The sequence below is a fragment of the Tachypleus tridentatus genome, chromosome 3, assembly GCF_004210375.1.
Source record: "Tachypleus tridentatus isolate NWPU-2018 chromosome 3, ASM421037v1, whole genome shotgun sequence".
NCBI lineage: Eukaryota > Metazoa > Arthropoda > Merostomata > Xiphosura > Limulidae > Tachypleus > Tachypleus tridentatus.
Genome location: NC_134827.1, coordinates 86,105,347 through 86,121,720, shown reverse-complemented (window position 1 = coordinate 86,121,720; position 16,374 = coordinate 86,105,347). Strand labels below are relative to the sequence as shown.

The following is a 16,374-nucleotide window of genomic DNA, read 5'->3' as shown; positions in this document are numbered from 1 at the left end:
CGTTGCTCGTTAGTGACTGTTATTACAAGATAACTGAAACACATTACTCGTTGGTGACTGTTATTACAACATAAGTGAAACACGTTGCTCGTTAGTGACTGTTATTACAAGATAACTGAAACACATTACTCGTTGGTGACTGTTATTACAACATAACTGAAACACATTGATCGTTAGTGACTGTGGTCACAACGCAACTGAAACACATTGATCGTTAGTGACTGTGGTCACAACGCAACTTAAACACACTGTTCGTTAGTGACTGTTATTACAAGATAACTGAAACATACTGCTCATCGTTCCGGGGGTGCATCTATTAAAGCAGAACCATCAGTAAGAAAACAAGATACAATAACCTTATACAACAATTTGATAAAAGAAAAAGTGAACAGTGTTTTGAATAATTGTTCTTATGAACTACCAACAAAATATGGAAAAGAGTATATGGATGTCTAGCTGATAAACATGATACAGAAGTGTATGATACAATCAATACCTGTGACTGAAATCGAATTATGTTCGTGTTATAATAGAATGACTTATAAAAAAATTGTCACATGTATTCCAGTTGTGTTGCAAATGAAGTTTCATTAAACACGATTTTTAAACAATGTTTAACCAATTCAGGAAGAATATGTAAATCATGTGATTATGGACATTTGCACTGGCAAAAAAAAGAATTTAAGTTAATTCTACAAATTTACCATTATCTTAAACAAAGGGTCACATAAGGCTATTGATACAAAAACCAACGTATTCGCCAGCTCAAAATAATTAAGGTTGACGTCACAGATTATATTATGCGTTGTTTATTAGTTCGGTTAAGCACAAAGCTACATAACGAGCTCTCTGTGCTTTGCACACTACGAATATCGAAACCCGATTTTTAGCATTGTGAACCTTAAGACATTTCTCTGAACCACGCATATATGCTAAAAATGGCGAATTCTTAAAAAACTTGGAATCAAGTTTTGCTAATTTATTTTATGTTGAAATACTGAGAAAATTTTATTTAGAATAATGTTGGAATAATTACGTTACGAAGCTGAGTGCTTATCACACGCACATTCTAGAAGTGCAGGATGAAAGACGTAAATAGTTTATCAAAGTCAGTCTTGTAAATAATAGCTTGGAAGCATCCAGTATCTATCTAAGGTCCTGATGTGTGTCCTTATACTTACTTCAAAGACTTTAATACAAGCATCGTTCTGACCATCGCCTATATCGTTGATGTCAAATAGCCAGGATCGAGCAGTCTTGTCATAAGACGTAGAGAATATAAAATCTCCTGTGCATATTACTCGACTTATTCGTGACTCATGCCCCTCATAAACGTAGAGACACTCGCTTGTCGCTATTGACCACTTCCTGAGGGTGTTGTCCGAGGAACCGGTGACCACAAACTGCTCGTGGACAGCACAGCACGTGATGTAGCCAGTATGGCCTTCCAAGGTCCCGAGGAGTTCGATGGGATTAGACTGGGTGCTCCACATCTTAGCAGTCTTATCCTCACTCCCAGTAACAAGCAGCGAACCGTCCTCGCTGAGAGCCATGCAGTTGATTCCTTCTTTGTGTTCCACTATCTTTTCCAATAAATAACCCTTGGCTGCAGAAGGGTGCATATCCTTGGACTGACCACATCCCATGGTAACTTTCAACAGAAAAATGGAATTTATTTTAATAACTTGTAATGTTACAGAACAAATTTAAGACTTAACAGTAATCAATGCATGCAGTTTGCACCATATCTGTTGTCTAACGTTTGATCAAATAAACTTTGAATACCATTAACAAATAAATGTTTACTTTTAATTAGTTACAGACAGTTTACTGAAGTATACTCAACAAATTTATGATATATTTAAGTAATGGCTTAGTTTCAACGTTGAGTACTGAAAATCACCATAATTACTTTCATTTTTCGAAACTTTTCTATCGCTGTTTGATAACAGGGCAAACCTGAATGTGATATTTTGCATATTGTATGATATAAAATGAAGAAAATCCTATCATTATTTTACTATTGGAATAAAGAACACCGCTTGTCAAGATGCAACCTATATTTATTAAAATATCGTAATTATGCTAAAAACGAACATTAGCTTCAATAATTGTGGATCTTGGTGGATTAACAAATAACTTTATTAACAAGGAATACTAGCTTCAATAGTAAAAGGTTTTGGTGGATTAATAAATAACTTTATTAACAAGAAATATTAGCTTCAACAGTTATGGATCTTGGTGGATTAAAAAATAATTTTACTATCAAGGAATATTAGCTTAAACAGTCGAGACTTACATATTCGTATCATTAATGGATATGAGAACAGATATAAAGTAAGTTTAGGTTTGAAAATATGAATAATGCGCGACCCTTTATCATGTGAAGTACGTTATCAGTAGCAATCTAAGAAAAGATGGCGCTGTTATCAAGTAAAATACATTCATGGTATGGTTGGACGTTCTTTCATAGGAAGGTACAGTGTACCCCACAAACATCTGCTGACAGCAAATATCAACAAACTTGAACACAAGAAAAGTAGACTTATTTGTAGGATTCTCGTCTTGCATTTTAGAGCTTTGATTATATGAAATTCATGGTTGAGCAACATCTGTTCTTGCAAGGTAAAGGTAACATTTGAACTTTACATCTCTATACTTGCTTTAAAGATTTTTCATTTGAGTGTTTGGGTAAGTCACCGAGGACAGATTTTACCCAAAGCCCACGTTTTTCTGTTTTCACAACAATTTTGACGGTTTGTTTGTTTGTTTTTGAGTTTCGCGCAAAGCTACACGAAGGATATTTGCGCTAGCCTTCCCTAATTTAGTAGTGTAATACTAGAGGGAAGGCAACCCTCATCATCACTCACCGCCAACTCTTGAGCTACTCCTTTACTAAAGAATAGTGGGATTGATCATGACTGTATAACGCCCTCACGGCTGAAAGGGCAAGCATGTTTGGTGTGACGGGCATTCGAACCCGCGACCCTAGGATTACGATTCTAGGGCCTTAACTACGTGGGCAAAATTTTGACGGTCTAAGCTGGTTTTCATAAGAAACCTCATGGGAATGTTAAGTTCCTAAAGACTTTATAAAATTTCCAGTACTTTTAATTTTTTACAGACGTTTTTTGTTTTATAGACAGAACATTTCACCATATCTCTGGTGATCGGCATGGTAATAACCTATTTGATGAAAGTTCTCACTATTTCCACCAAATTTTTCCATATACTATTGTTATCTGTAACTATGACTTTTTCTGAATTAATTACTTTTATTCCGATTGCGTGTATTTAAATCTGGTCTTTACTTAATTGTTTTTCTAAGTTAAAAAGACAGAATTATTACAAGTACAGGCTCTGTAATTGGTTAGCATGACAAACTGTGGATTCGAGGGTTTTTGGTTCGTGTCCAGCCATCGCAAAACTAAGCGAGGTCCTCATTTTGAGGCTGTGGGTGCGTTGTGAGAGTGCCTGCCAAATTTCGCTATTTAATAAAAGTAGTCTGCAGGTTGGCGGTTGGGCTTGTGAGCTAGCTGTCTTTCTTGTCTGTTAACTTAAAATCAGGGATAATACTTATATATTTTTGTGCTAAAATTCTGAAAGAAACAAAGAGAAGCAAATGAATTGTATATTCTGTGAGAATATGACGTTAACTATTCTTTGCTTTGGGGCCATGGTTCAGATCTTACTATTCAGTCGGGAGAAATTACCTCAAAAACTGACCTTGGGTGATGCTGACTAGCGACTTACGTATAGGATTTCAATTAAAAATAAGGGACAGCTAGAGCAGATAGCCTTCGTTTAGCTTTGTGTAAATATACAAAACAATGAAATCCACACTTAGGACCTTTTTCTTTTTGTGGAAGCTTACAAGTATTTGCTGTAAGAAGGCATTCGACAGTGTCCGCAAGTCATCCTTACATCAAATGCTATTTTGACAGTGAATGCATTAATATTTTAGACAGTTAACTGTGTGTTTGTTTCAAATTATGTAAATGATGAATGTAGGAATAGCTCATTATTAATCTTTTCTAATCTAAACTGAATTTGAAACAATAATTGTACTCCTGCTCTTCAATGCACCTTCCTTTAAGATAATGTAGAATATTAACTTGTACATTTACATGTAAGTTAAACAAAAATTGAGTTGTCTGTAAAACAAATAGACTTAATTAAAAACGCTAACTTAGAGAAAGTTAAAGATTTTAGCAAATTCTCCTCTCCGATTAGTTATTAATTTTCAAATAAATAACGCTATTTAATCCGCAAAGCCACAAAGTAAATAAACAACATATACATTTAATAACCGTTATTTAATATTATCTTCAGTTATTGTGTTCCAGAACTGTTTGTTCAGAATTAAGTATACGCAAACATGCCGCAGTGACACCAGGAAGCTCCAGAATTGTAATTCAACTGGTAAGCAAATTTATATGTATAGGGTTATTATAGTTTAGTTTGTTTTGAATTTCGCGCAAAGCTACATGAGGATTATCTGCGTTAGCCGTCTTTAATTAAGCAGTGTAAAACTAGAGGGATGGCAGGGATGGGTTTGACAGTCACATTATAACGCTTCCATGGTTGAAATGGCGAGCATATTTGGTGTGACGAGAACTATTACAAAGTTTATTGGCCTATTCTTACATCCATAATTTAAAAAAATGCCCACCAGTGGCACAGTGGTATGTCTGCGGACTTACACACTAAAAACCGGGTTTCGATACCCGTGGTGGGCAGAGCACAGATAGCCCATTGAGTAGCTTTGTGCTTAATTCTAAACAAAGAAACAAACAATAATTAAAAATTAACTAATAAAGAACTATAATTTATAGTTGATGAACAAATGAGATAATATAAAAACCTGATGTTCAGTTTTCAGTCTACAAACAGGCAAACAGGGAAAAAAAAAAAAAATAAAATCAAATCTATAATAACTATGTACACTCACTAAAGCAAGATATATATATATATATAATTATTGGAACATGAATACTGTTTTCGTTTCTACGGAAACAATAAATCCTTAGAATATAAAATCTAATTTTAAAGCGTTTAAATACACTTTTCATATACGAAAATGATAAGTTGTGTCCAGATGTACTATGGTAGATGAAAGTTTGAAGCGGACAGGTTTTGCAGTGTTAAATTTTTGTGCAAATCCCTTTATGATTAATAGGAAACTTTTACATGTCGTGCTTCGTTTAGTTATGACGTTTTCTTTGAATTTAAATCGTGATAGTCATGAATATATGAACGTTTACATGCAGAGAAACCACGTACAAGTTGTGGATTGATTTTCTGTAGGACGACTAACCACACTTGATTTATCGTTGTCATAAGAATTCTACTTTGGAACATAGAAAATGTATTCTTTTAGTAACTTATAAATATCCTAGTATCCATTGGGCATCTGCTTCGTGTGAAATAAAATTAATGAAATATTAAATATTTGATTTTGTTTCTGAAGGTGGTAAACATCTGTTTAGAGCAAATTTTCAGTTTGTGTTTTAAGTGTTATTTTCATATAATATTTTCGAATATTATCTGATGACCTGTTTTTTAAGTTAAATTCCCAAAATTCAACTTTAAAAACAGAGAGATATTTCATTCGATCGGCATGTTGGGAAATCGCTTATCCATTAAAGGTGAATTTTCAACAAATTTAATAATTGCCCTAGAAACTGTACTTTGGTAGAGTATAATTCCTGTGTGGTTGCTATATTTTTAAACCCTTTAGTTTTTGAGTAAAAATGAAACAAAATATGCGGGTTCTTGAACTCAAGTTCCTCTCGATCGTTTGGCTGTTTCCGTGACGTTTTACAACTATGACGTAATAGTTGCCAAACACGCTTCCTTGCGCTCCGATCATTTTGTTCCTTTCAGTGTTGGTGTTTTATGTAAATCAATCGGTGATTTTTTCGGATTACATACTTTGTGAGACTATCTTTTGTCTCGATATTGCTATTTTATGTTTGTGTTATGATAACAGAGTTTACTGCGTTGCTTATGGTTGTAAAAACATCGAGCAAAAGCTTCTTTTTGTTTTCGTGCAAGGAGAAGGAACCGGCAAGGTGGCGACTGGGTGCAAATGGTCAATAGGAAGAACTGGACTCCTTCACACCATGCAAAGCTTTGTCAAAATCACTTTGAACGCTCATGTTTTGTGTCGGATCCCGCTGTTTTAGATGATTTGAGATGACTAAGTAGGATCATAGTTTTGGATAAACAGTATCTTTAATTGTAGGTTGACCTCAAATATACTGTTTTAGGTTTAACTGCATCTTGAAAAATACATACTCGTGACTTGGCTCCTCATCATTCAAGTCAACAAATCCATAGTATGATGCTTACAAGACATCGATATTCAGGCAATTTCCATCAAAGTCTCGTGTCTGGGTAATGCACTCTTCATCTTTTAATTGTTTTGACACCTTGTCATATGAGCGGCAACAAACGCACTCTCTCCTGGTTGGCATCTGCTCGCATAAACCACACCTACACCTTGCACAAACATACGGAATATGTCACATAAATTATATATTTATGGTAAATATTAACTATTCAGACTGCTACATCTAGTTTGATTTTATAGACATAATTATGACGTATAATTGAAATTCATTTTGTTACGAGTCATAAATACCCGGTATTTATTGTGGAAGGGCCGAGTATTAGTTACCATAGTCTGCAAAGTATAAACAAATAAAACCCAGTCTGTGATACCAATAACTTATAAACACCAGAGAGGTTTTGAGATGCTTAAAATTGCACGTGAAATATTACAGACCATATTTTTTGTCATGACTTGGGCTTACTATTCTTCCACTGGAGGTAAGACCAACTCGCAACCGGCCTGGGCGCTATCAGTATCACCCACAGTTCCGCTACTCTCGCTTGTGGAACTGTCCCCATCACTAGAACTTGTCAGATCTGTGTCAAAAGTAACTGTTCTAGGTTCGTTCAGAGTAGGTTTGAATTGACATGGCACTACTCGACACTGTTCAGAACACAAAGTCAAAACAGACTCCGCCTCTGTTTCTCTGTATGCATTGGTCACGTTTATTTACATTCAACGCGTCGGCGTTGGCTGTTTGTTTGGCAACTATTACGACACAGTACTTTTCTTCGCGGCAAACGTAAAAACTGAAACGTTGGATTGCCGCTCGGAAAGGGCTCTTTCTGCACCAAGTTCTATGTTTCATTTATTAGCACATATTTTTATAAAAAAATATGAACCTGCAAAATTAATCAGTATGAGTAGTTATTTTTACTGCAAAGTGTTAATTTTTCTGTAAAATTCACCTTTAAGAAAGTTTCATTCTGGAATTATTTGGGTGTATTAACGTAAGATTAAATAAAGTTCTAAAGGATATAAAAATAATCGTTCTTTATATGTTCAACCATTTTTACGTTATCATATCTTGATTTATTTTCTGTAAGTCCAAGTTTTTTGTCATTCAACATTCATTCTTATCGTGATCTAATTACTGGACCTGAACTACAAATGTCGCATGATCCTTCCAGAACACGAATACAACTATTTTGAGCAAAACGAAGTATCTATATTAAACACTATGTGCTGTGGATATTGATGGAGAAACTTCCACACTCTTGCTGTAGTTCGTTCTCTATGAATTGCTCCTGTGAAAACGTACATCATTAACAAAATGCTCTAAGTGTTAGACTTCATTAAACAGGATGTATGCCTTAATTCAGTCGTTATTTTATTTTATCGCATAAAGTGGATAAAGTGTGAATCATTTAATTGCTTGCATCTCAACCTTGTGGGCTTAAAACAAAGTATGATATAATTCTTAAACTGAGTAATATGTTTCCTGTATACGCCCCCAGTGGCTCAGCGGTATGTCTGCGGACTTACAACGCTAAAATCCGGGTTTCAATACCCGTGGTGGGCAGAGCACAGATAGCCCAGTGTGTAGCTTTGTGCTTAATTCAAAACAACAACAAAAGTTTCCTATATGGCATTAGTATCTTTGGGTTGTAACAATGGTAAATTGAATGTTCCATTGTAAATCAGCAGTAAGGCAATTAAAAAAAATATTTATTTACTTGCTAGTAAATGTTCCCTGGTATATCAGCAGTAAGTTTGTAAAAATATACCTATTGACTTGCTATTGTGGTGGTAATTGGCTTAGCGCGTTTTCTGATATTGTATTTTAAAATCTTCTTTGGTAACACGAGGCAGGTGAAATTTCATACTTTCCATCGATATTCTTAAGTTTTGAACTAGTTTAATGATAAAGAACAAAACTCTTTTAATTAATTTAGCATACGTGAAGTTTAATGTTAATACATTTAACAGCATAATGCCATTAACACAATGTAACAAAATTTTACTTTTTTTTTTGTTCCTGGGTAGAAAGTGTGATTTCCCAACTGCTTATGCTTAAAATAAATGAAAAAAAAACTATTTTTTATTCAAACCTTGCTTTTGTGACATGGAAGCATATAACGAAAACATGATGGGAGATTATATTTGGGAGTTGACATGTGAAAGTTATTTACATTACAGTCATAAATCTCGAAAAACTACTCACTTCTAAACATTTTTGTATAACTTTAGAAAAATGTAGTATAAATATATGTAAATCTTTATTCATATGTTGTTTTATTCAGACCTCATGTAAATGAAAATGTGCAAATCTGCCCATTTTTACATAGAAAATAGGTTAATTTCTAAATTTCATTATCCAGGTCACAAAAGCAAAGTTTGAAGGGAATAATGGCCATATTCTGTACTTTTACAACATAAGCAATTAAGAAATAACACATACTATCCAGGAACAAAATTTGTGTTACTAGTGTTATTTGTGTTATTTTAGCAAATAATGTCATTTGGTAATAATTTTTGATGAAAGTTTAATCGAGAAAAATAACCGAAAAAAATATTATTTCACGTTTTTGAAATCCATACGTATAGAGTGTTAGGATCACTATATATATGTTAGGTTGGGATGGTTTTGACCTTTCGTACAGTTTATATAGATATGTCCATAAATAACATAAATATCCCAATATCTCAAGAACAAATAAACACAAGTTTCATATTAAATGAGATTTTCGCACGCCATTTGTATAAACAATAAATAATTTGATGTTTTCAGATAAAATGTGTGTGTGTGTTTTCATATAGCAAAGCCACATGGGCCTATGCGCTGAGTCCACCGAGAGGAATCGAGGCCCTGATTTTAGCGTTGTAAATCCGTAGACTTACCGCTGTACTAGTGAGGGATAGATAACAAAATAGTAGACCTATTTTTTGAACTTCAAAGCAAAGCTAGGCAATAAAGTACAGAGTCTGCAGTTGGGATTAAATTCCGAGTTCTAGCACTGTCTGTAAAAAACAAGTTCGTGTCACCTATAAGTTTTAGTTTATATTTGAGATTTTCTACTTGTAGAATGTTACATGAATAACAAGTTTTGAGAAATAATGTGTGCTCTAATTTTGAAAACAGAAAACAGTAGTAGTTATTTTATTCACAAAGTGGATCTACTATTATTTCAATGGTCTTTTACAAAGAACCAATGATCTGAGACAACATTTTTAATGAGACTGTCTGGATTAACTTGAACGTTTAATATACATTTAATATGGTTGGTTTAGGTTTCATTTCAAGCTGCCATACACTCACACATAAATATTGTTTTTCCGAATAAACGCTGAGAGTCTTCAAGTTTTTAAACCTTTTTGAAAAGTCTCTCGGTAAATCCATACTGATATATTCAACCTGATAGGTATCGTATGCTCACTTGGGATAGGCCTGGCATGGCCAGGTGTTTAAGGCGCTCGACTTCTCAGGTTCGAATCCTTATCACACCAAACATGCTCGTCCTTACAGCCGTGGGAGTGTTATAATGTAATGGTCAATCGCATTATTCGTTGGTAAAAGAGTAGCTCAAGAGTTGGTGGTGGGTGGTGATGATTATAGTCTCACAACAGCCTTCTCTATAGTCTTACAATTAGGGACTGCTAGCGCAGATAGCCCTCGTGTAGCTTTGCGTGAAATTCAAAACAAAACAAATACTCTGGCTAAATGGCAAGTCAGAGACCAGTCAGTTGTTTCTAATTTTAAACAATTTACCAGCCACTCAGCAGCACCAACTAACATAAGAACCTTTATCTGTCTTCTGGAACCAAATAACACGACCGACTGTCACTCTTATAACGCAAGCACAGCTGAAAGTAGGGACTGTGTTTAGCTGAAATGGGGTTAGAACTTCGAACACTATGACCCGTAACCGTGCACGCTAACCACTCAGTACTGCTGGCTTATCTTATTAGAAGATAATAAGCGTAAAGTAATGTTAAAGTTTAATATTATTAAAGATCTGTTTTAAAGTAACGTACTTTTCAAATATATAAATAATGCAATATGTTTGATCATTTATCATGCCTTTTGGATAATCAGTGATTTCGAACTTAACATTCGGAATGTCTATTTCATACCAAAGTTTTACTTGTATGGAGTTAATATATCATTTAGGTTTGTGGAATTTCTTTTAACAACAACCGTGTTGTAATTTTAATGTTTGTTACTATCATCAGTGTGGCGTAAAATTAATTGAATATTTTAAATTTTTAGTTCATGTTAGTATAGAAGAGAAACAATAATATCTACATTCACGACATTTATTGTTTCCACATGAAGTATCAAACTACAATTCAGTCACCTCAAATCAGAGGATACTATCATGCCCCACACTGATAACGTTTAGGGTCAAATGCTTGTGATTAGTGAGGATGGCTCACAAGTAGTGGAGGTCAGGAAGTCTTCCCATAAAAATCATTTGGAATTTTGTTTATAGCTCATGGCAGAATCAGAAACTTCAATGGTAAGCAACTTCTTATCCACATGAAAAGGGAGCCGAAGACAGCCTGGAGAAATCACGTTTTAACAATTCGCATCAATATACTGCCAGTCAGTTAGTAGACACTAAAATGATGTCACAAAGGGGCGCTTAACGTTGTGACGTGAATAAAAGGTGCACATACGAGAAGAATTATACAATTTGTAGACTGCAACACAGTATGACATATGAACTTGAAAAGCAATATATAAAAATATTTGTTACTCACCATTTTTGTTTTATTTACTTTTGAAACAGAACCCTTTTTGGGGGGACATTGCTCAAGTACATTTTGTTTATTATTACATTTCGTGTGTGCATATCTAACCAAAGATGAAAGTATTATGTGTTCGATTAATTATTTTCAAATTAATTCATTATGTGGAAAACAAAATTATACCGGCTATTATAATGGTACAAAGAAAAGGTTAATTCAAACATTCTCTGGATCGATGTGAAACTAGTTAGCCGTTCCTAATTTTAAACAACTGACCAGTCACTCGGTAGCACTTACTTTATCTATCTCCTGGAACCAAATACCGTGATTGACTGTCACTTTTATGCCAAATACCAGTTACCCTTTCCTTAAAATAAAAAAAGGACAAAGGTTAATTAAAAAAATCGATATGATGTAATTACAAGAATTTAGAACTTAACCCACTGTATTGGTTGGTTTATTTTAAAATTAATTATTGTGTTTATCAGATTTTTTACTCACTATTCTAGATTACAACAGGTCCTCTTAACACTTTTATCAGGCAAAAAGATAAAATTATTCGATATTTTATAGTATGTGGATCCCCATAAGTTAGCAATACCCTAAAAAAAACAAATAGTCATAACAGTCATAAAACAAAGCCTATGAGAAGACATTTACATAGTTACATTTACAGTTATAACTCGTTTCTCCGCATGTCTTATTAATATTCATTGATTTTGCTTTAATACGTTTTTCAGGTACGGAAAAAAAGCTCTCAGTGTGTTGCTACTGTTTTTTATGCCAAAAATAATTAAACAAAATTTACAAAAAAAATCAGTGTAATGACTTTTATTGTTTTGGAATTTCGCACGAAGCTACTCGAGGGCTATCTGCGCTAGCCGTCCCTAATTTAGCAGTGTAAAACCAGAGGAAAGGTAGCTAAGTCATCACTACCCACCGCCAACTCTTGGGCTACTCTTTTACCAACGAATAGTGGGATTGATCGAAACATTATAACGCCCCCACGGCTGGGAGGGCGAGCATGTTTAGCGCGACGTGAGCGCGAATCCGCGAATTATGAGTCGCACGCCTTACGCGCTCGGCCATGCCAGGCCATAATGACTTTTATGGTTTATTTGTTTTAAACATTAAGTTGTCAATTTGACAAATCCTAACCTCTATAAAATGCTGAGGTGTATTATGGAAAAAGAACAACAACAACACTTTTTCTCATCCGTAATTGTTGAATAATTAATGAAAATGAGATAATTTGATTCAAAAAGGATTTAAATTAATTAAAGCGATCTGAAACGTGATTATCTTGAAATCATGCCTTTTTTTTTCTGGATTGATGAATGTAGAGACAAAATTTTAAAAGTAGATGGCGTGAATGTCAAACAGAAAAACATTACAGAAGTGAACAAATTAACAGTAAAAAAAAAATCTGAAAATGTATCTGAACATTACAAAGATCGTCTTTGAAACGCCATCTGTTGGTTATTCTTTATAGACTTGTCTTATAATGTTATTTTTATTATTAATCATATTGACTGAGTGTTTATTATTTGTTTGTTTTTTGAATTTCGCGCAAAGTTACTCAAGGGCTATCTGCGCTAGCCGTTCCTAATTTAGCAGTGTAAGACTAGAGGGAAGGCAGCTAGTCATCACCATCCACTGCCAACTCTTGGGCTACTCTTTTACCAACGAATAGTGGGATTAACCGTCACATCATAATGCCACAACGGCTGAAAGAGCGAGCATGTTTGGTGCGACAGGAATACGAACCCGCGACCTTCGGATTACGAGTCGAACGCCTTAACCCACCTGGTCATGCCGGCCCCTGTATGTTTATATATCAGATATGTTAAAAATTAATGACATAAAACATCGAGTGTAAGATAAACTTGATTGTACTCTTCATTCTATAAAAAGTATTCTACAAAACTTTGTGCTGAATTTTTTAATGAAAAGGTGGAATCACCTGCAGAATGACTGTAAACGAAACAATCCAAAAGAAATATAATTTCTCTATAATGCTACTCTGAATCTAGAAGTGTTTGCTCGCCTACGGCCTATTTTTTTAAACATAGTAACTGCTTTTAAAACACATTAAGCTATACTTTCATGTAGGCATTACGTGCTAGATCGTTAACTCCTAGCCTATTTAAAAAAAAACTTTACACGATAATATAAACAAACTTATGTAGATGTAACTTTATTTAATATAACTACACGCACGTTGCTTTTTTAAATAAAATTACTAGGTAAATAAGCAATAAAGGTACTTATAATAGCGTACAGAGTATAAAATATTTAAGAGCGTTCAGGTTTTTGTTGAAACAAAGAAACTCACAAAATAAATGAATATAATTTGCAGTAAAGATAAAAGTAGTTAAGAGGTATTTATATCAGTCTATGAAAAGACCTGAAGATAAATTACTGCAAAGTAAAGTAAATCTAATGTTATAATGAAGGTAAAATTAGCTGAATATGCAGAAACGTCTGAATGCAGCGCGATAAACATGTGGCTTTGAATGAAGTGAGCATGCGTATTTTAGACCTAACTCAGTCGAGAAAACCCATAGCAGTTGCATTAAGTTTGACGCGGGATAGGCGTTGTTTGTGTGAAATATTTTGCGAATAAAATTTAAATTTGAAATCGATAACAAGCATCTTGTGACAACAACGACATTGTGTCATCATATGCCATTCTCGTTGCACTGAAAAGTTTAACGAAGCAATAAAACGCGTAAGGTTAGTTTAAATTATAAAGCAAATATGGAATCAGGACTCCTCGGCCAAAGGCTTTGATAACGATGTGAGATTTGTAGAGTTCGATTGAGATAGTTCCTGTCAGATTAAAGCAAGTGTCTTACTTGTGTAGATAATTAAAGCGCAAATCGAAGTAACAGACAAGTCATGCAAACAAGGCTGTTAAACGGTAAAGTTTCAGAATCGTGACATTAAGTATATTAATGGGTTTCTACTCATCCTTTCTTCTACCTTAATTTAATCTACGAAAGATGTTTAACATTATGTCGTCATTATACATGTCACTGATACCTTTACTGGGAAAAAGAACCCCAGAATTAATAATGTACAACGACGAATGGCTTGACAACATTTAAATGAAAGAATAATCTTAGAATAATAATCTCATCACTTGTCAACAAGGTAGCTGAGGAGAAAGTTAAATAGTTAGTAGGTACAACAGTGATATAAAGTCAAGTATGAAAAAAACACCAAAATCTGGATGCTACAATTTATCTCTTTCTTTTTTGTGTGTAAAAAATACTGATTACCGGACTATTACATAATTCCATATGTCGTGAAATCGCGCTTAGCGTTTCTCATGATATGATTGAAGCTCGCTACTTCAAAATACGTATAATGCATATAGGTGCATATAATGCATCTTTCTTTCTATGAATTATAGAAAGAAAAATGAAACAGAAATATTAGATTGAATAGTTTTACGTCTTCAAATGTTGCACGAATGTCATCTTATTAATTATATATATATATGAAAAATTAAGTAACTCTTATTGCATTTTTCAGACGTTTCTCAATATATATGTGATTTTTACAGTTTCATCTATAAGAAATTTAATTTTTACAAAAACTATAGACTTTTTCATTTTATCTTAAAGTTAATTTAGCAAGATAATACAGCACGCGTAAAGTAATATTTTCAAAGCCCTAAATATTAGCATGAATTAAAAAAAAACGTATACACATGTTATACGATTACTGATTAGCATAATAATGTTTTACCTGTCTGACCTCGTTTAACTGTGTCTGTCACAAAATAAGGAGAAACTAAAAGAGACAAACAGAAAAGTTCTGGACAGGAAATCTGCTGTTTAAACTTTCTATGCTTCTCTCCCTGTAACGGTTTAACCTCAGTTGGTAACTGGTTGCCCCGGAAAAAGTCTGTTGATTGTTACGTCCTCTGCGTTTAGTTACCCATGGCAACGAACTGGACTGCGTTCCTTTGACGTACGACCTCTCGTGTTAGTGTATCGTAACGTGACATGTTGGTGTACCGGCGTTGTAGCGATAGTAAGTGTGGTCTAACATTTGTTGAGTGGCTTGCTGACCCGTTCCCTTGGTTCCCTAGCAGTATTAATCAATATATATGTATGTGTGTACCTTGGTGAGCTTTTATTTATGTATGTACGTACTGAATGTACGTAGGAAATCAACATATGTATACATATATGCATGTGTGTTTGGAAAGAAATGTTGTGGAGATTGTCTAAGAGTTACTATGGCAACTCTTGTCAAACAAACAGGGAAAATAACTTATAATCTGAACGGGTTTCAGCACTGATTTTCCAAATACTTGAATAACTAGGCCAGAATATTCCTCGATTAAGGAAACGAAAACTGAAATAATTCACAAATACAGTATTCCTGCTCTAAGTAGATCAGTTATAGTTGTGTTTTAAACACAAGTAGATTTGTGTTTTATCTTCTTTTTTAAGTCAAACAGAAGCTATCTTAGCCTTCGACATGAGACACAACAATGCTTTTGTACTGGGTTTTCGAAATACTCTGATTTTGAGAGATAACTACCAGACATGAGGACTTGATAATGAACCAGATGAAAGAATGTGATCAAATTTCAACAATCTACTTGAAATCTAGTATAAGTTTTAGAAGTTTAATGTGTTAAAACAAAATTATGAGCAATCACAAATCGATTCACGTCTTCTGTCTATTTAGTTTCTGATTTGTAGCTTATTGTTAGCATACACCGACAGATTGAACAGTATCATAATGTAACACATACATAATTATTTATTTGTATCTTACTATTGACATACACCGACAGATTGAACAGTACCATAATGTAACACACACATAATTATTTATTTGTATCTTACTATTGACATACACCGACAGACTGAACAGTACCAGAAAGTAACACTTACATAGAACAGATATGAAAATAGATGCCATAATGAAACTAACAACCATTTGCCTACAATCAACCTAATTTCCAATCAACGAGGATTTCTACGAACAAACAGATGGTCTAGCCATGGGATGACCACTTTCTCCAATCCTAGCAGACATTTTCATGGAAGACTTTGAAGAAAGAGACCTTTTATCCACACCGAAAAAACCAAGTTTCTACAGACGTTATGTTGACGACACCTTTGTTATTTGGCACCACGGTCATGAAAACTTACCAGTTTTCTTAGAACATCTCAATTTTGTTGACAAAAGAATCCACTTCACTATGGAAATAGAGAAACAAAACAGTCTAGCGTTTCTTGAAATACTCATCAGCAAAC

General features: G+C 34.1%; 1 protein-coding gene across 2 annotated transcripts in view; it reads right to left on the bottom strand.

Annotated features, from left to right (window-relative positions):
* LOC143247398 (uncharacterized) overlaps positions 1-15,114 on the bottom strand; it is a 40,619-nt gene extending 25,505 nt beyond the window's left edge. The window contains exons 1-3 of one of the 2 annotated variants that reach the window (XM_076495410.1): positions 14,846-15,114; positions 11,387-11,456; positions 1,182-1,651 (exon numbers count right to left, since the gene is read on the bottom strand). In XM_076495410.1, the coding sequence (XP_076351525.1) occupies positions 1,182-1,646 (465 nt within the window). In that variant the 5' untranslated portion in view covers positions 1,647-1,651; positions 11,387-11,456; positions 14,846-15,114. The remainder of the gene's footprint in view (positions 1-1,181; positions 1,652-11,386; positions 11,457-14,845) is intronic. The other variant, XM_076495409.1, reaches the window with a different exon arrangement.
* Positions 15,115-16,374: the final 1,260 nt, after the last annotated feature.